Source organism: Rattus norvegicus, chromosome 7, assembly GCF_021556685.1.
Source record: "Rattus norvegicus strain SHRSP/BbbUtx chromosome 7, alternate assembly SHRSP_T2T, whole genome shotgun sequence".
NCBI lineage: Eukaryota > Metazoa > Chordata > Mammalia > Rodentia > Muridae > Rattus > Rattus norvegicus.
In genome coordinates this window covers 17,942,601-17,962,380 of record NC_141540.1, presented here as the reverse complement: position 1 = coordinate 17,962,380, position 19,780 = coordinate 17,942,601, and the positions used below count along the sequence as shown (strand labels likewise).

At 40.2% G+C, this 19,780-nt stretch overlaps 1 protein-coding gene across 2 annotated transcripts; it reads left to right on the top strand.

The window, feature by feature from the left end:
- The first annotated feature begins 3,858 nt into the window (after window positions 1-3,858).
- On the top strand, window positions 3,859-19,347 carry Zfp955a (zinc finger protein 955A). Of its 2 annotated transcripts, none has more exons than XM_087556981.1 (4): window positions 3,859-3,972; window positions 13,587-13,713; window positions 13,931-13,988; window positions 14,898-19,347. In XM_087556981.1, exons 1-4 carry the CDS (start codon window positions 3,952-3,954, stop codon window positions 16,303-16,305), a joined length of 1,614 nt encoding a protein of 537 aa, XP_087413107.1. In that variant the 5' UTR covers window positions 3,859-3,951; the 3' UTR covers window positions 16,306-19,347.
- Window positions 19,348-19,780: the final 433 nt, after the last annotated feature.

Here is a 19,780-nt window from a genome sequence, read left to right as displayed (position 1 = left end):
TGAAAAGCAATCATTCCCTGAGCCCAAAATACCACCAATACTTGAACTCCAAACTCCAATTTGTGAGCTTAAAAACTCACCAATTCTGGAGTGCTCGCCCCCCGCACCCTGCTGCCCCCGCCCTAAATCACCAAGCTGCTTCCAAGCTCAGGGCTTTAAGTCCTACCAGTCTTCACCCTGGAAATCTCCACCCTGGAAAACTCCTCAAGCAACCCTGTCTCTTGTTCAGATTCATGCTGCTTCTCACAACCCTGAACGTGGGCAGCAGCCACCCTTTTGTGTCTATCCCAGTAAGTCCCAATAAGGTTTGTTGTGCAATGTGACTTTGTGCTCTTCCTTGACTCCTGACTGCCAGGATAACTTTCTCTTCAGAGCTTCAACACTCCCAATGGGGGAACCTTTTCCCTCAGAGCTATAACATTTACAAGCTCACAAAATAAATCCCACAGAGTATATTTGCATATTTTCTTCTCCAGACAGTCACAGTAATTTCATTCAAGAAAGTAAGATCCCATGGGTAGACTTCTTTTGGGTAAATTTGGCCACAAGTGTTTACCAAGAAATAGGTCATGTCGGAGTCATTGAGGATAAAGCAACATGTTATAGGAGAGGATGCAAAAAAGACAGAATGAGTGAAAGATTACCAATCCTTTCCCACATCTCTGTGCTACCCATTTGCTTTCACTTAATTTTTACCTTTGAAGTGCACATCTGAGGATAAATAGTCAATGGTGTTTCTATTATACAAACTGTTTTCATGTACTGCTATTGTAGGAGATATGCCTTCAATAACAATGTGTTCTAGAATGTTACTAGCTTCTACACACTGATGACTATATCCATATTCACAATCTCTCTCAGTCACTTGAGTTCTGTCAAAAATGAGAAAAGTATTACTGCTTTTTTATGATTAGCCAAGAGAATTGTTGGCGATCAGTGTCTTGACTCATGAAATGTTATAATATTTCAGAAGCAGTGCCAGGAGGCTGCCATGTTTGAAGCCAGCTTGACTACTTAGAAAGACACACTCCCAAAGAAAAATAGGGTGTTGACCTTTGTTCTTCAAGAATTTGCAAACCTAAAAGGAGTGACTATTCATCAGAAGGTCTGAAGGGCACAATAGAATCACATAACGTTGTACAACACTCCTAATTTTAGGCTTTTTGACAAGTATTTGTACTATAGTGAACACAATTGAATCAGACATTGTAGAACTTGGAAGAGTTGAATATCCTTAATTTGTTGAGGATTCATTTCAACATAAATATAAAAGTAGAATTTCCTTGTTATCCAACTTACATTAAAAACCAAAAGATGACTTGATAAAATGATCAGAATGTAGTGTATGAAAACATTTTTCAATAAAAATGTTTTATTAATAATTAAATTATTAATTAAAATTATTTAAAACAATAAAAATGTTTTAATAATTTTTGCCCAGAGGAAAGTTTTTGCATAATGAGTCACTGTATAAGGTCTTACAGCGATAAATGTTTCACCACATTTTAACAATATTAGGACATTCCAGCACTGAGATCCTTCAATTTGGAATGACCAGGCTTCATTTCTCATCTTCCTGAATACTGTTATTATAGGCATGAAAATCAGACCTATTACTAATCATTTGTTCTGATAAGATGTGTCAGAACGTTTATATTATTAGTCTTAATAAATCTTTAAAATGTTAGTTTTCCTTTTCATTATCATGTACAAACCCTGTAGAACAATGCATTCCACTGTGAGGGTTTCATACATGCACATTACAGACCTTGATACTCAGTATTTTTATTCCTTCTGTAAGTAGTGTGTTAGCAACTACTTAGGTGCCAAACACTTTTAATTTGTTCCATTAAGCATCCACAACAGGTGTTAAACATTGCGTTTATAATTTCTTCTTTTCATTGGTTTTTCTGGATATAGTAATTTAACAAGCTTTCTTTCAGGATTTGATAGTTTATACTTTCATTGGCGAAGACTGTAGATAGTATATTTTAGGATTGTTGCATTTTTTTGTGTGTGTTTGAGTGTGTGTATGTGTGTGTGTGTGTGAGAGAGAGAGAGAGAGAGAGAGTGTGTGTGTGTGTGTGTGTGTGTGTGTGTGTGTGTGTGTGTGTGTGCAATCATGCATGTGTGCCACTTTGAGTGTTTGGATATCAGAACAACTTTCAGGACCCAGTTCTCTCCTCTGTTTCTGGTGAGCTGTGTACTCCAGGCTACATATGGTGCTGCATAACTATAGTCCAATCCCTTGGGATTTGAAACAAGACAATCTTCACAAGTAGGAAGACAGTTTGATTCACATACTAAGTTCCCGTCCAGGTAGGGTATACACACAGTAGGATCTTGTCACACACACACACACGCACAGAGAGAGAGAGAGAGAGAGAGAGAGAGAGAGAGAGAGAGAATTAAAAATTCCTCAAAATCTAATTAGCCAAATTATTAATCCATATTTTTAAACCTATTCATGGCTTTCCTTGTGACATATTGTCACATATATATGTGATATATATTATGGATTGATCATATCTGACCTCCTAATGACTGCTTTATTATTTCCTCTCTTTCTTGTAGCCTCTGAAATCCTCATGTTCTTCTTTAATAGTCCCTCTACTACTTTTGTTTTGTCTTTTTTTTTTTTGTTTTTATTTCCAGATTGTTGTTTCCACATATGAGTGAAAGTATGTGGTAGCTTTCTTTAGGTAAAACATTAATATGAATGGGGATTACACAGTTCCTCTTATGAATATTAAAATATTGAAAGAAAGATTTCATGATAGAAGAAACGAGAGATGTCCTAAGGACCTCTAAGAGTTATACTGTTGGAATAGTGTCTCTGACTCATCAATAATGACTCTGGGGGTCTCTGACAGCAGCTACTATGATTCGGAGTCTTGGGGATGTTTGCACTTGTGAACTAGGCTTTCCGGGTATAGAACCCCCCTTTTTTTTCTTTTGAAGAACTCTAAGAGTTCCCTTTCATACTTCTTGCGTCCTTTGTATACTATTGCTACAATGTAACTACACAAACAGATACATATACCTCTCACATTGAATAATTGTATCCTTGTTGGAGTATTTTAATTTTCTTGCCTTGGTGGAAACATAAGGTGGACAGGTTATAAAGGAGGAAAGGTCTGGAGTAGGCCTTCTAATAGTGTTCTTGTCTTTTTGGATGGTTACAAAATTAGTGCTCTGTACATTCCAAAGGAAACTACTGTTCTATTGCATATTCCAAATGATTTTCACAGTAGTCATATAGTTGTTAGGTCAGGTAAAAACTCCCCCAACGTAATGGACTTGTAACAGTCTAAACCCTTTCCAATTCCTGGTGTTCTATATCAATAGAACTGATATCAATATATCAGCCTTACAGAAGGTTCAGTTTATTTCACCTGCATCATCCTGGAGTTTACATGTCAGGTCCCTCTTCTGATCCCGTGTCCAGACTGATTTTAGGGATCTCTCCTACCCTGTAATCATGTATTTTGATTCTGAAGTACTGAATCTCCACACTACCCCATCAATCTTGTTGCAGTATTTTTAAGTGGAAAACTCCACTGTGGTCCACTATATACACCGCCAGGAAAGTTGCTCCAAAAACCCTGACCGTATTTTTCTCAAATACTTGGTTACTCCAGATTGGACCAGGTTTATCCCAGAAGGAAAACAGGTGTATCCCAGAACAAGGAACTGACAAATGTCCATTTGACTGTAACCCTCCAGGGAAGGGATGCTCTCCTGATTATTAGATGATCACCATCTCCAACCCAACCGGGTCCCGCAGCCCCGCTTATCAGTCGCCAATCAGGAAAGCTGTTACGACTTAGCATTAACCGTCCAATGAGAAGCCTGGATATTCGGAAGGTGCGGCCGTTGCCGCCATGTTTGAGTCCCGAGAAACCCTTGAGAGGTGTGTTCCATCGACCTTGTTGACTGTGTTTCGCCTGGATGCATCGGAAGCAGAAGATGGTGAGTGTGCCCTGGGCTCCTTGAATCGTTTGTGGCGGGTTTGTGACACTGCGGTGACTTTGGCGTACTGTGGCGCTGCCGCCCTGACGTTCCCCTGGCGCTGTGCAGCTGAGTGTGATGAGGAGTCTGTCTCCGGTTCTGTCTTACCACCTGCTCTTGAATTGTGAGCAGAGAAGCCAAAAGGGAGTCTGGGGTCCTGTCCTGTCGCCGTGAAGCTGTTTTACTGTAGTTCAGGTCTTGTCAGGATGAGTCCGGGTCACGAATTTGAGCTGCTGCAGACGTTGCAACGCTGACTGGTTAGTGCTGCTCAGACTCCAACGCGGGGGTAGTGGGTGGAGAGTTCTGTTTGCCCGCCCTTGTACTCCCACTCGACCTGCTTTAGCTTACTCCTGTGATCCTTCTGGGTTCTTTTTAAAAATTTCTCTTTAGTCTCGAAAATCAATCCCTATTTCTCGTTCAAAGTCCTATATATTTCCAATAGCCTCTCTTCCAGCTTCATCATCATCATCATTATTATTATTCCCCCAGTAAGTGTTGCGAGTATGTGCATGGATGTTTGGAAAGGGAACCTTACCAGTGGCTACTTCTTCTAAACAGAACTATTCTCCAAAAATACTGTTAATTGCCAGTAACTACTTAGTAAGTTGTGGGCCTGGACTGTACCTCTCCCCACAGCTGTTGTGAGCTCCTAAGTACAATATCCCTGCCATGTCCAGAAGACAGCATATCACAGAACTCTTTCATGCCCAGCATTTCGCAGTATTTTTCTGTCTTCTCTGGTTCTTAAGCTCCTTTTGCCTCCTCTTCCAAGATGCTCCTTGAGCTGTGGTGGACGCAGCTGGGGGTTAGGTATAGATGTCCCATTTACAACTGAGCACTTTGTCTTTTATTGTCAGCATTTCTTTTGACCTTTTATACATCTCTTTGTTGACTGCTCCTAGAATGTAAAAAAGAAAGAGAAAGGAACCTGAAGTTGCTCCTAGGAATGGTGGAGGAGAAAGTTTATTGTAGCTAACAGGGAGAGCATAGCCAGAGGCAGAGACATTTTGGAGAGTCCACAGTGGAGAGGACCCTGAGCCCTGTGAGGAGAAAGGAAGAGGGGAAAGGAGAGGGGAGAGAGGGGAACTGGATGCAGCAGCCAGGAGGCCAGAGGTACAAAGGTGAGTGACCAAAATGGTTTAATTACATAGAAATAACAGCCTTGGGCTGGAGAGTTCAGAGTAGTGGGCAATATGCCAGCCAAGAAGGCCCATAATGGATAGGTGCTGAGGGATGCTGGGAGAACCTGACCATCAGTGCCTGCATTGACATGTTAAGTAGGCACTTCATCCTTTTGTTCCAGGATTTGAGACTTAACACTGCCCATTGTAGAAAGAAGCATCCGTGATCTAGGTTGAGTGCTAGTGGCCAGATCTGAGGCTAAATATAAATATGTGTAAGGCATACTGGCAGTGTAACAGTTTAGCAAAAGAACAAAATCAGGCACTGTCCTCGGGCCTATGAACTCCTCAGCCATTGTCTTTTGACCTTTATTATAGTACCAGACATGGAATTCTGTCCTGTGGAGGAGGCCTTAAAATACACTTTTAAAGGGGTAAGCTACCCTTGTAACATTTGTGGCTCTTGCCTGGCAGATCAGTATTGCCACACGGAGGGTCCAGCACGGGGTCAGTAAGACTGTTTATGCCCTTTCTCACCTCAGCAGCCTGCATCGCACCTTATGGAATCTTGAAAGCTAGAGAGCAGCAGGATTTATTATGCCCTGCGGCCAGAGTCTGTGGTTCCTTCGGTGGTTCCATTTAAAGCGTAGTTGTGATTGGTGACCAAAAGCAATGACAGGGGTCTGTGTTGTTTGGAAATCCCCGCTCCCTCTCTACAGTGTGGCATATCTTGTTCAGGCTCACATAATAGAACACATTTCTACTGTCTTTGTATTATGAAATAATAGAGGAAACCCCCTTTTTTCATTGGTTTTCTAAACATGAGATAATGCAGGATAATTTCTCCGCACACATTCACATGCACTGATCAGTCTTTAAGCCATCTCTGTAGTACTACAGGTATTGGCATCTTTAAAAAATTTGTGTTTCAATCGACTAATTGTATTTATTTATTTCTGTGTATACATGGTGGTGACTGGGGGAGATGCTGGTATGGTACAGCTGTGGAAGTCCCAGGACAGCTTGTAGGCATCTGTTTTCTCATACCATGTGGAGCCCAGATATCCACTCAGGCTATCACGCAGGTGGCAGGCACTTTAACTGGCTAAGCCACCAGCCCCATCTGCCTTTTTTGTATGTTACAGTAGAAGAGGTTGCCTGGATTGCTGAACAGGATTCTTACTTCTGGGCATGGTGGCCAATCCTAGCATTTAGGAGGCAGAGGCAATCTCTAAGCTCAAAGCCAACATGATCCAGTTGGTCTAGGCTAGTGGGTTCTAGGTGAACCAGGGCTACGGAGTCATACTCTGTCTCCAAACAAAGGAGAAGAACAGAATGGATTCCTTTTCTATTGAGTAGCATACATCCATTTTATCTGTTACAGTTTAACCCTCAGGTTTTCTTGTTAATTATTAGTTTAGATAACCTACCTAGAACTGAGTGTGGAGTAGGATGTTACTGTGTAGAGATATATTGACATTTTATGACTCCTGTGGAGTGGGCCTCAAATTCAGTCAGAAAGCTGTCGGTTACCTCCATAACTTTTTAAAAAAAGATTTCTTATACATAAGTACACTGTAGCTGTCTTCAGACACACCAGAAGAGGCCATCAGATCTCATTACAAATGGTTGTGAGCCACCATGTGGTTGCTGGGATTTGAACTCATCTCCTTCATAACTTTTAACTTGATGACTTTTGTCCCCCAACAGCCTCCATAAGACCTAAGGGATTATTATGAAATGTAGCCAGGAGGGGAAAAGCCTCAAGATCAGTCCAGCCTGATGTGTCAGTGTTTTGATTATTGGCTTTTGTCTGAGCTCTGTTGCATTGTTTCTCTACTCACCTGCAGATGCACATCCTATCTCAGAATAGCACTATTATACAATTGGCCTAGCTGAACATCATGCATGATTTGTTAAATTCTAGTGTGTGTGAGCTACACTTCACAGACTTATCTGTGTATATATGATGGTATATACGTATGTATACGTGCACTTAACTGTATTATGCAGCCACAAAAATGTAAAATACATTGTACTAAAATAGATTGAACTAAAGATTGTACTATAAACATACTAAACTAGAGTCAGAAAGAATTTGTAAGATATGTTTTATTCCGTATGTGGAATCTGGAAGAAAATAAAAGACTTCAAAGTAGCAGGCAAAAAGTAAAAGGTAACCGTTAGGGTAGAACATGGGTCTAATGAAGACAGCGAACATGGTGAAAGTCTGTAATTTACATGTATGGAAACTTCATTGTGAGCTGTGTTGTTTTATAGCTTTTATATAGTTTTATATGCTAATAAAAACACTTTAAAGATCTGTTCCACTAGCAGTGTAAATATGCTGTGTGTCTCCATTAAGATGAGTAACTGATGCCGTGAGTGTTTGTGATGGTGGAGTAACTCATCCCTACTCTTCCCACTTTCTGGGTTTATCCTTGTAATTTTTCACTATGCAGTGCTTTGCTGTTTGGGGGTTTTGAGACTGTGTTTCACTGTGTAACCCTGACTAGGCCTGGAACTCATCCTGTTGGAGGAGTCTGCCTGCCTCTGCTTCCTAAGTGCTGGGAGTAAAGATGTATGCCACTGTACTCAATCTGTATACTGTTATTACAGCTTTACTTAGAACTTTCAAAGAGTGACTGGTTATTACAAGCAAAAACATTCTAAGTTCTTTTCTTTGGCATGACTCACACTTGCTAATGTCTGCAGTTAAGATTAATTTATCTCTCAATTTGAGTTAGTTGATACAGTGTTAGGACATTTTCAACAGGACTTTAGAGATGTTTAAAATAAAACAGTAGTCATAACACTAAGAATAAGCCCAAAGTATATTCTTTGTCATTAGAGAAATGTGACCCGGTATAGATTACATTAAGGTTTATATTATAGGAAATAAGAGTGATGAGAATTGGGTAACCGGTGTTATGTGTAAACTATTGGTATTCAGTAGTTTTCATAACTACACATTTTACTTGTTAAGTTCCTCACCCAGGGCTGTGGATCTTGCTTCCTATGTTTTATTTTTAGCGGATATTTTCAGCCATGTCTTTACTTGTGACATTTTGTGTACACTTGTCCTTTGATGTGTAATTTGCATGCACTGCAGATACTCCCACTGTCCTTTAATTTTTGTGTATTACATGTCTTTGTATATTCTGTCTGAGAACTTGTTCTCTCTCACAAGAAGTTAATTGCATAAATACAAAGGTTAGTTAACCAGCTTTCAGACCGCCCGGTTTTTGTTTTTTTTTTTTTTAATTTATTTAGACAAAATCTAGCTGTTAGACAAGGGTGGGAAAAAGCTGGCTATACACATAGTCTAAGTTGGATTTCAGTGTTCCTTCTGTCTGTGTCTGCGTCACTATTTCATAATTACGTATTCTGGAGTCCAGCTCCTGCAGGGTTCAGGCCCCAAAGAGAAGGTAAGGAGCCGGTGAGGGAAGGAGACTGATAACATTCTGAGGGGAGTCAGGATAGCTCGTGTGTTTATTGAAAAATAAGAAGGGCACCCTTTTTAAATTCTACATTTGCATAGTAGCTTAAGCACAGGTAATGTTGAAAGCAGAATTAATGATTCTAAGAGAGGTATCATCTTTTTACAGATTGTTTTGAACCTATTTTAGCCCCATTTTTTAGCATCCAGAACGAACGACGTAATGAGCAGTATTTTTCTTTGAAGCCAAAGCAGTGAGTTCAGCAAACATCTAAGTCCCTGTTTTCTAAGGTTCAGTAAGGTACCTGGTGCTCCGTGCTGTTTCTGCCAGCAACACCCTCAGCCTCTGTGGTCAGGGCTGCCGGACACTGAGTGCTGAGAAACAAGCTTATAAAAGCTATTCTCATCCCTCAGGGGACAGTGCGTGGCCATATAGCATAGTAAGCGCTAGCTGTTTCCTAATGCGTTTCCTATGGGCGTGTACTTCTCATAGGCTCCCCAAAGAGCAGGTTCTCATATCTTCCTGGTTTTCCAGTATGCTGTAGCATCCTATTCCTTCAGTGCCTGCTCCTGTACGTGGACGGCAGTGTGGGATCGAGCCAGTGTGGCTTCTTGATATAGTCTGCTTCTCGTGGAGCATATCAGATCTTGCCATTCATCCTGTAAGTCATGCGCCTAGGGAATCAATCGTGGACACTATTCTGTACTTATCAACTGTACTCTTGCCCTCAGTGCTGAGGCCTCAGGTCTGGGTGCCTTGTTTCTATCAATTGTGTGCTTTCACCCTTGGGACGGGTGTGCCTACGTGTTCCTGGAACCATCTTTCAGTTAAAAAATCTTTAACTTCTCTATTCTGGTGTAAGTGGGTGGGAGGCAGGGGGTCGGAGGTGAGAGCACACAAAGAGGGATCCTTGGGTAGAAGTAGGCCAAGATTTTTTCCAAAGAATTATGTCGTTTAAAGAGACTGCCAGTGTATACATTCACATCTTCTACTAAAGTCTATACAAAATACCCCAAAGGAAAACAGCATACAGAAACTCCCATTACGTATTGTGAAAATCATCATGCAGTTGAAAGAATGCTGGAGAATTGTGGTTTGTGATATTGGTCTGCTGGGATTTTGTCCAGTAGCCCTGATCACCATGCACTCCACATCATACTTTGAGATTACTACCTGTACCACATGATTCTACTTCCTTTTTAAAAAGGATTCTCTCATATATCACGACTGCATTTTCCCCTCCCTACTTTCTCCCAGTCTCCCACCAACCTCTCCTCTCCCTCAGATTCCCCCACCCACTTCAGAAAGGATCAGGCCTCCCACAGAACATTGACCAGACTTTAGCACCACAAGTTATAATAAGACCAGGCACATACTTTCATATTAAGGCTGAATGAGGCAATCCAATAGGAGAAAACAGCTCCCAAAAGCAGACAAAAGAATCAGACAGCCCCCGCTCCCACTGCCAGGAATACCTCATGAACATCAAACTACACAATCATAACGTGTGCAGAGAGCCTAGGTCGGACCCATATAAGCTCCCTGATCTCTGGAAGCCACCGTGAGTCCTCAGTTGATTCTGTGGACTGTTCTTGTGATGTCTTTGACCCCTTTGGCTCCTCCAGTCCTTCCTTCTCCTCCTTCGAAGGACTCCCCGAGGTCTGCCTAATATTTGGCTTTTGGACTTTGCATTTGCTTCCATAAATTGCTAGATGAAGTCTCTCTGATCTCTCTCATGACAGTTATGCTAGGTTCTAGTCCCAGCATATCTTGCATGCAGGACCAAGTGTAGATCAAAGGTTTAAGATGGTTGGTTCACGGATATAGATCTCTTCTGAGAGACACAGCCAGAATACAGCAAATACATAGGCGAATGCCAGCAGCAAATCACTGAACTGAGAATGGGACCCCCGTTGAAGGAATCTTAGAAAGGACTGAAAGAACTTGAAGGGGCTTGAGACCCCATATGAACAACAATGCCAACCAACCAGAGCTTCCAGGGACTAAGCCACTACCCAAAGACTATACATGGACTGACCTTGGGCTCCAACCTCATAAGTAGCAATGAATATCCTAGTAAGAGCACCAGTGGAAGGGGAAGCCCTTGGTCCTGCCAAGACGAACCCCCAGTGGACGTGATTGTTGGGGGGGGGCGGTAATGGGGGAAGGATGGGGAGGGGAATACCCATATAGAAGGGTAGGTAGGGGTTAGGGGGATGTTGGCCTGGAAACCGGGAAGGGGAATAACAATCAAAATGTAAATAAGTTAATAAAGATGGAAAAAATGAAAAAAAAAAAAAGATGGTTGGTTCAGCTACCATGTTGCCTCTTACTAGTAGTCTTTGCTAAGATCACCCTCATAGAGTCCATGGAGTTTCCATTGCACTAGGATTCTGCCTTGCCTCTGAAATGCCCCACAATTCCAGTGCTTTCTCCCAGTATTCTTCCCCTGCCCCAATCTAATATCACCCTTGTATTCCCATCACCACCTTCCTCAATCCACCTGCAACATCTATTGTTTTCTCTTTGTATCTCTGTCTCCCTACACCCCTTAGGCCCTCCTTGTTATTTAGCTTCTCTATGCTACGGATTGCAGCATGGTTGACTTTGAATAGCTAATGTCCACTTAAAAGTGAATACACACTGTGTTTGTCTTTCTGGGTGTGGGTTGCCTCCCTCAGGGTGATTTTCTTTTTCTAGTTCCATCCATTTGCTTATCCATTCTCTGGTTGAGGGACATTTAGGTTGTTTCAAGTTTCTCTTTATTAGGTATAAAGCTGCTATAAACTTAGTTGAGTAAATACCCTTGTGGTAGACTGGAGTCTCCTTTGTGTATTTGTCTAGGAGTGGTTTAGCTGAGTTTTGAGGTAAAACTGTTTCCAATTTTCTGAGGAACTATCAAATTGGTTTCCAGAGCAGTTGTACAAATCTGTACTCCCACCAGCAATGGAAGCGTGTTCCCCTTGCTCTACATCCTTCCCATCATGGGCTGCCACTTGTGTTGTAAGATGGGATCTCACAGCTGTTTTGATTTGCATTTCTCTGATGGCTAAGGATATTAAGTGTTGCTCAGCCATTTGAGATTCCTCTGATGAGAAATAGAGAAACATGGGGTACTATTTCATCTTCCCCATTTCTTATAAACCTTGCTTGTTGCCAATGGAATAGTCACTTTATATAGCAATCAGATTCATTGTTGATCAATGTTTTCTCTCTTATTAATGAATTTCTGTTTAAATTTAATTTTTTTACATTTTTATTGGTTATTTTATTTATTTATATATCAAATGTTATCCCCCTTCCCAGTTTTCATTCTGAAAACCCCCTATTGCATCCCCCCTACCCTTGCTTTTATGAGGGTGCTTCCTCACCCATCCACTTCCACCTCACCATCCTAGAATTCCCCTGTGCTGGGGCATCAAGTCTTCACAGGACCAAGGGTCTCTCCTCCCACTGATTCCAGATAAGGCCATCCTCTGCTATGCAGGTGAAGCCATGGATCTCTCCATCTGTACTCTTTGGTTGGTGGTTTAGTCCCTGGAAGCTCTGGGAGGTCTGGTTGGTTGATCTTGTTCTTCCAATGGGGTTGCAAACCCCTTCAGTTCCTTCAAGCCTTCCCCTAACTCCTCCATTAGTGTCCCGTGCTCAGTCTGTTGATTGGCTGCAAGCATCCGCATTGTATTGGTCAGGATCTGGAAGAGCCTCTCAGGGGACAGCTATATCATGCTCCTGTCAGCATGCACTTCTTGGCATCAGCAATAGAGAGTGGGTTTGGTGACTCCAGATATGTTGGATCCCAAGGTGGGGCAGTCTCTGGATGGCTTTTCCTTCAGTCTCTGCTCCACTCTTTGTCCCTGTATTCCCTTCAGAAAGGAGCAGTTCTGTTTGAATTTCATGTCACTGAAATCTACTGTTCTCTGTTCTGTTCATCTTGTCTTTATGTAAGTACCCTAAGTAGTATTGTTTCAAAATGTGTCTTTTTTTTTTTCTAGTATTTGCTCTCCAGTCCAGGCAGGTCTTGAATTTAAGGTCTTGAATTCAGTCATCTGAATCAAACTATCATTTTCTTATTTCTAGTGCTTTTAATGGTAGCAAACATTTATTATGACATACAGGTTTGATGAGTATTCTTGTTAACAGTCTAAAAGTTTTGTGGGAATTACATGATTTCACACAGCCATGATATAATTTTTTTCCTCCCTGTGGTGTCACTGTCCACTGACATTTCTTTTAAAACGCATATTATTTGTAATTGAGGACAGAGAATTGTCATTTGTAAGTCTTACTTACTATTAAATCAAGGTTGGTCTATGAAAACCCACCTGTTTTGCATTAATACTTTTATAAGATCATTTTATAATATCAGTTTTCTTAATGATGCCACTCATGTTGAATACATCATGAGAGAATGTGATCAAGTGACCACTAGGTGGCAAATTTTGTCAGTTGATGTTTCCTTTCATCTTTGAGACCAATGATAGGTTTTTCATGTGAACCTTCTTTGGGGTTTTGTATTATAAAGACCACGTTTCAGTATTTAATGACAAGGATAATAGTTTATAAATACTGTTTTATCTTGTTATAAACTTGTGAGTAGCAGTGTGCTCCTCTTTAAAGAATTGATCTGGTTGTATCCATTTTATGTGAAATGTCTTGGCTTTAGAAGTAGATGAAGTTTGCTGACAGACATTAATAATTGTGCATGCTCAGCAGAGCTGATGTTTATTCTGGGTTCTAAGTTGTAGAAACTTGTGCTGGAAGGTACAAAGAGTAGTTTGAAATCAGCATGACCACAAAGCATGTGATACATTTTTCCTTTACTATATAGACATACAGTATCCTTAGAACTGTGTGACAAGATGAGAGGATAATTAATAAACTTATAGTGGCTATGATATACAGTGACTATACTAAGAAACCATGAAGGAAACATATCAAGTCACTGATATATTTGCAGTTTTTTCCACCATTCTTCTAATAACTGCATTTTAATAATATCTATGGATAATTTTAGGAGCCAGTGACCTTTGAGGATGTGTCTGTGAACTTCAGTCTAGGAGAATGGGCTCTGCTGGATTCCTACCAAAAGAAGCTCTACAGAGATGTGATGATGGAGACCTTTATGAACCTGATTTCCATAGGTAAGAACAACAACAAGAACAACTACCACCACCACCAATATAATTTCTTTTCTTCTTCATGTGGAGAAAACCTGTTTCTTAGTCATCTGTATAATTTTATGACTTGAAATGTTGAATGGGAACATGGTGGTAAATATAACATTATACCAGAAAAAAGTAAGTTATGACTTGTATAAAAGGATGAATAATGTAATGATTTCTTACTGTTCATTTTTAGGAAAGACAGAGGAAGAAAGTATGGATGTGAATTACCCAATGGTCCAGAGAAATCGGAGGTAATTTATACATACAGAAAGGCAATTTGCATCAGATATTTGAGAAGGACAAGTCAGAGAAATAAGAAAGTGATCCAAGTGGATCAAAATGTAAATTGACTTAACTTCAAAGTTTTTTTGTCAACCATTACTGGGCTTGAGAATTCCACAAGGATGATCCTAACTCTCATGTAGTACTTATGTGGATTTTGTGGCCTACACCTCTTACTGAACTTTTGAGGGAGCAATAGCAGAAAGAATTCACCTTTAGCTATTTTCCAGTGGTTCATTATACAAAACTGCCTTTTGTGTAGAAATGTATTTGATGTACTGTTAGCTTTGGGCTTTATGAATATAAGGTTTGTGTGTGAAGAAAGGTAAGTTTGGAGTTTAAATCAAAATCCATCTTCAGTAAATTTTACAAAGGATGTTCAACCATTTAGAATTTGATATATGATCTGCATTATATTGCATTAGGAAAGTTCACCTTTGTTCACTGTCATAGACAGTGTTTATCAAAATAAGCCTACAGAACCTTTTGTGATTGTGTGCTGTCCTTAGCACTTCTTGCCGAGTGTTTAGTTCTTTTATGTTCATAAATTGTAATAAACTCAGTGCCTTCTTACTTGTCTTGGGACAGGCCTAGTTTACACTCAATTGCTTACTTCCTGCATACTTTCTGTCTCCTGAATACTGCAATAACAGGTAGAGGCCACAAAATCCATCATGTAGTACCTACCTAGCTTATTTAAAGAGAAATAATGCTTCTCTCTCTCTCTCTCTCTCTCTCTCTCTCTCTCTCTCTCTCTCTCTCGTCTGTTCGCTCTGTCTCTCTCTGTCTGTTCTCTCTGTCTGTTCTCTCTGTCGCTCTGTCTCTCTGTCTCTCTCTCTCTCTCTCTCTCTCTCTCTCTCTCTCTCTCTCTCTCTCAGAATTCAGGTGATTGAGAAATTCTGTGACTGTGAACATGGTAGTCAGTGTGGAAAGACCCACCAACAGAAGACAGAGCATATTGCTAATGGGGAGAGTCATCCTGCAATCACAGCCTATGAAAGCAGTGTGAATATAAAAGACATCAATGGTCACTCATCCTCAGATGCGCTCCTTAGAGGTCAAAATGAAGAGAAACCATACGGATGCCAAGAACTCAGGGAAAAGGCTATTAAACATGAAAAATGTTGGAAAGATGTTATTTATTCTGAATCCTTCCAGACACTTGAGAGGGTTCATGCTACAGAGATCATTTGTGAAAATAAACACACCAATGAATCTTACATGATTCCCACTTCTCATCAAGATTATGAGAGAACTCACACTGGAGATGAGCTACACAAGTATAAACAATTTGAGAAAACCTTAACGGGAGAAAGTTATATTCAAATATATGAAAGGATCCATACTGGAGAAAAACCATTTGCTTGTAAGCAGTGTGGAGAAGCCTTTGTTAATTCCAGTCACCTGACCAAACATAAGAGAATTCACACAAGAGAGAAAACATACTCATGTAGACATTGTGGTGAAACTTTCCTGTATTCCATGGCCCGTCGTAATCATGAAAAAACTCACAAAACACACAAAAGAGAACATAGTTTCATATGTAGACATTGTGGTGAAACTTTCCTGTATTCCACGGCCCGTCATAATCATGAAAAAACTCACAAAAGAGAACGTAGTTTCATATGTAAACATTGTGGGAAAGCATGCATCCACTCTTACCAACTTCTTCAGCATGAAAGACGTCACACTCGAGAAAAACGTTTCACATGTGATCAATGTGGCAAAGCATTTAGACGGTCCTCAAACCTTCACAAACATGAAAGAATTCACAGTGAAAAATGTTATGCATGTAAACATTGCGGGAAAGCTTTTATCACTGAGGGCAACTGTTACAGCCATGAAAGAATTCACACTACAGAGAAAACATATGTTTGCAAGCAGTGTGGGAAAGGATTTACACTTCCCTCATACCTTCGAAAACATGAAAGACGTCACACTGGAGAAAAATGTTACACATGTGATCAATGTGGCAAAACATTTAGACGGTCCTCAAACTTTCTCAAACATGAAAGAATTCACAGTGAAAAGAAACGTTATGCATGTAAACATTGCGGGAAAGCTTTTATCAGTGCGGGCAACTGTTACAGCCATGAAAGAATTCACACTGCAGAGAAAAAGTATGTTTGCAAGCAGTGTGGGAAAGGATTTACACTTCCCTCATACCTTCGAAAACATGCAAGAATTCACACTGGAGAGAAGCCCTATACATGTAAATATTGTGGGAAAGCCTTCACCCATTCTAGTGCTTATTACAAGCATGAAAAAATTCACACTAGAGAGTAACCATATGTATGAGTAGAGTGTGGGCAGGCATTCACCTTTTCCAAATCCCTTCAAATTCATGAAAGAACTCATACTACTAGAGAGAAATTTTATGAGTGTAACCAGTGTGGGAAAGCTTTTACATGTTTCTTATACCTTCAAAGGCATGAAAGATCTCACAATGGGAAGAAACCCACTGGGTAGAACTCATACCTCTGTAAGCTGTGTAACTAGTCAACTTACTGTTGAGAATATTTATTTATTTATCATTTGTTTATTTGTATGAGGTTTGGGTTAAGAATACACTCGCCTCAGTGTACACATGGGGAGCCCCAGACAGCTTTCTGGATTCAGTTCTCATATTTCCTTTATGTGAGTCCTGATGATGGAGCTCAGATCCTTAATCTCCTTAACCCGAACGACCCTTCTGAGCCAGCCCACCAGCATTTAACGTGCTTTTTTATTGAATGACAATTCTTAAATAAGTTTTATATTTTGTAATTTTCTATGTATACTTTTTCCAACAAACTAATGGATAGACGGGGCTTGAAGGATGGCTCAATAGTTGTTTACTTGCTGTGATTGCAAAGAGAGGACCTGGCTTGAAGTCACAGCACCCATGTGGTGACTCACAGCCATCAGTAACTCCAGTTCCTCGTGATCTGACACCCTCTTCTGGGCTCTGAACATTGTGTATACACACTACAGGCAAAATACATAAGATAATAAGCCTTTAAAAGAATGAAGATATACTGGATAAAACTTATAAGTGTAATTTTCCCCATAAGTGCAAGTGTATATAGATGCATACCTGCCCTTGCATCAGGCACCATAGTGTATACCTTTTATTCCAACACTGGGGACAGAGGCTAGAAAAGTATAACACTAAATATAGGGGTTTTGAATACAATTTGTGAGACTTGAGAAAAGACCATTTACAACCAAATTAAGTTGTCACTCTTAAAACATGAGAGGTCCAGGTGTGCCAGCACACACCTTTTATTTTACCACTTGGAAGGAGGAAAGAGTTAGGCAGGTCTGTCTGGACTCCAGGCCAGTCAGGGATACTGAGACCCTGCCTCAAAAAAGGTGGGGGTGGGGTGGGGCGCTAGTTTAACATAGCTACTTTTAGGTCAGCCCGAGAAATGTTGTGAAGAGGTAAAAATTCTAAATTTTCTTATACAATTGGATTTTGCAAACGTGAGTGTAAATACCTTAAGCAAATTAACATATGCAAATAAAATATTCCTGAAATGATCACAAAAAATTAAGTACATGTTACTCATGTTTAATGTTTATAATACTTGCCTATTCTTACTCAAGACTTCTTGACTGTATCATACTTCTTTTTTCTTTGAAAGTATAACTTAGTGAATAATTTATGATTGCCCATGACTGTCATCCCTGATGTATAAAAATCTGAGATGAGAGAGTAAACTTAAGCTCACATTTGAAGGAGCAAAAACATCAACTCTTTGAATTGTGATAATGGAACTTTTGCCAAATCAATTGCGTTTCGGCCAGGTAAACTGGTATCTCTAACGGGTGGTAAGTCATGAGGAGATGCGTTACCCTTTGCTGGAGAGCTGTATTGAGTTCATTGATTGAAAAGCATTTACAGTCTAGCAGGCTATATTTGCAGACACTTTCTGAAGTTGCAGTTGGTTACTCCCCACATGTGTCTTTAGGTTTGTGGGTCCCCAGTGTACATTTGGGTGTCCGGGAACAGTCTCCTTAACACATGAGACCTGAGGATAGTACTCAGGTTGTCAAGCTTTTGATGTGTATGCTTTTCACCAGCCCTTTAAGTAGTTTTTGAGTAGCTGTATTTGATGTGAGATTGAAAATGTATCAGTGTTCCTTTTTTGTTGTTTTTTAATACAGTGTATTCCTGGCTCTCCTGGCATATGCTCTGTATACCAGGCTGGCCTCAAACTTGGAATCTGCCTGCTTCTGCCTCCCGAATGCTGTATCACAGGCATGTGCTACCACCACCCAGTGTGATGTCTATTTTCTCCAAACAACAGAATTTTGGGGTTTTGTTATTTGTGTGTGTGTGTGTGTGTGTGTGTGTGTGTGTGTGATACATGTGATGTATTAGTGGTTAGTGCAGATGAATAAGAGTGGAGGTCAGAAGACAGCCTTTAAGAGTTGTTACTTTGATAGCTTGGAGTGCCTGCTGAACCCTGCCACCAACGCCAAATAAGATTTTTCTTTACAGTTTTTAAGCACTGTAACTAATTATAAGGAACATTTTATAGTATTGAAAATGTTACACTGTTGAAAATGTTTCAACTGTTAAGAGCATGTACTGATGTTCCATAGGATCTGAGTTTAGTTCCCAGAACCTGTGTCCAGCAGCTCAGAGCCACATCCAACCCCGACTCTGCTAGATGCAAGACATCTGACTTCCCAGGAGACTGGCATTCACAGGCATACACCCACACAAACTGATCACCATTCAGTATAGTTTGGTTTTGTTATTGTTGAGCAGTACTGAGGGATTGAATATAATTATATCATCTTAAATAATTTTCTTACGTGGAAGGCTGTAGTGAGAAGATGTAAATCACGTTCACAAGTTAACCTCATCTCAAAAATGTTCATTAGGGTTGGGGATTTAGCTCAGTGGTAGAGCGCTTGCCTAGCAAGCACAAGGCCCTGGGTTCAGTCCTCAGCTCCGAAAAAAAAAAAAAAAAAGGAAGCAAAAATGTTCATTGCAGGATGTGTTGGCACACTCCTTTCATCCCAAACATGGCAGATCTCTGAGCTTAAGGCCCACCTAATCTACAAGGAAGTTTCATAAGACTGACTTCTTATAGGCGTTCATAAAATATATTGGATTCTGTCTTCCATCAGTATCTTTTAGCTTCACAAGTCTTATAAAACAACATTCAAATCAGTTATGGTAAAGAAAAATGTAAATGAGATGTGTGTTGAATACATCCAAACTAGTGAACATTATTACCCCATAGCCTGCACTGTTAAGGCTTCAGTCACTTGGTGTAAAGTTGGTTAAAAACATGGAGATTTTTAAATAAAGTATTCATTGTGTGTAATCTATATAGTACCAGTTTTGTCCATGTGGACATAATCATAACAGAGATCACTGCTGATATTCGTAGTCATCAGAAGGTACAATTTAGCAAGCATGTTGTTACCCAAGAAGAAAGCCAACTTTAAAAGACGCAGTTCTCCTTGCCTTTTTTACACCCTTTTATTAAAAATAGATTATTTTCTCATAGAATATACCCTAATTGCAGTTCCCCTCCCTCTACTCTCACTTCCCCTCTCCTCTGGATCCACTCCCTTCTCATTAGAAAAGAACAGTTTTCTAAGAGATAACAAAAGGGCAAAATCATCACATCAAAGCCGGACAATCAGCTCCTCAGAAATAGAGGCCCATTTCTTTGCTCTCAGGAGTCCAATAAATATACTAAGCTGGGAGCTGTAAAGTATACACGTAAGACCTGATGCAGGCCAACCTAGGACCTGT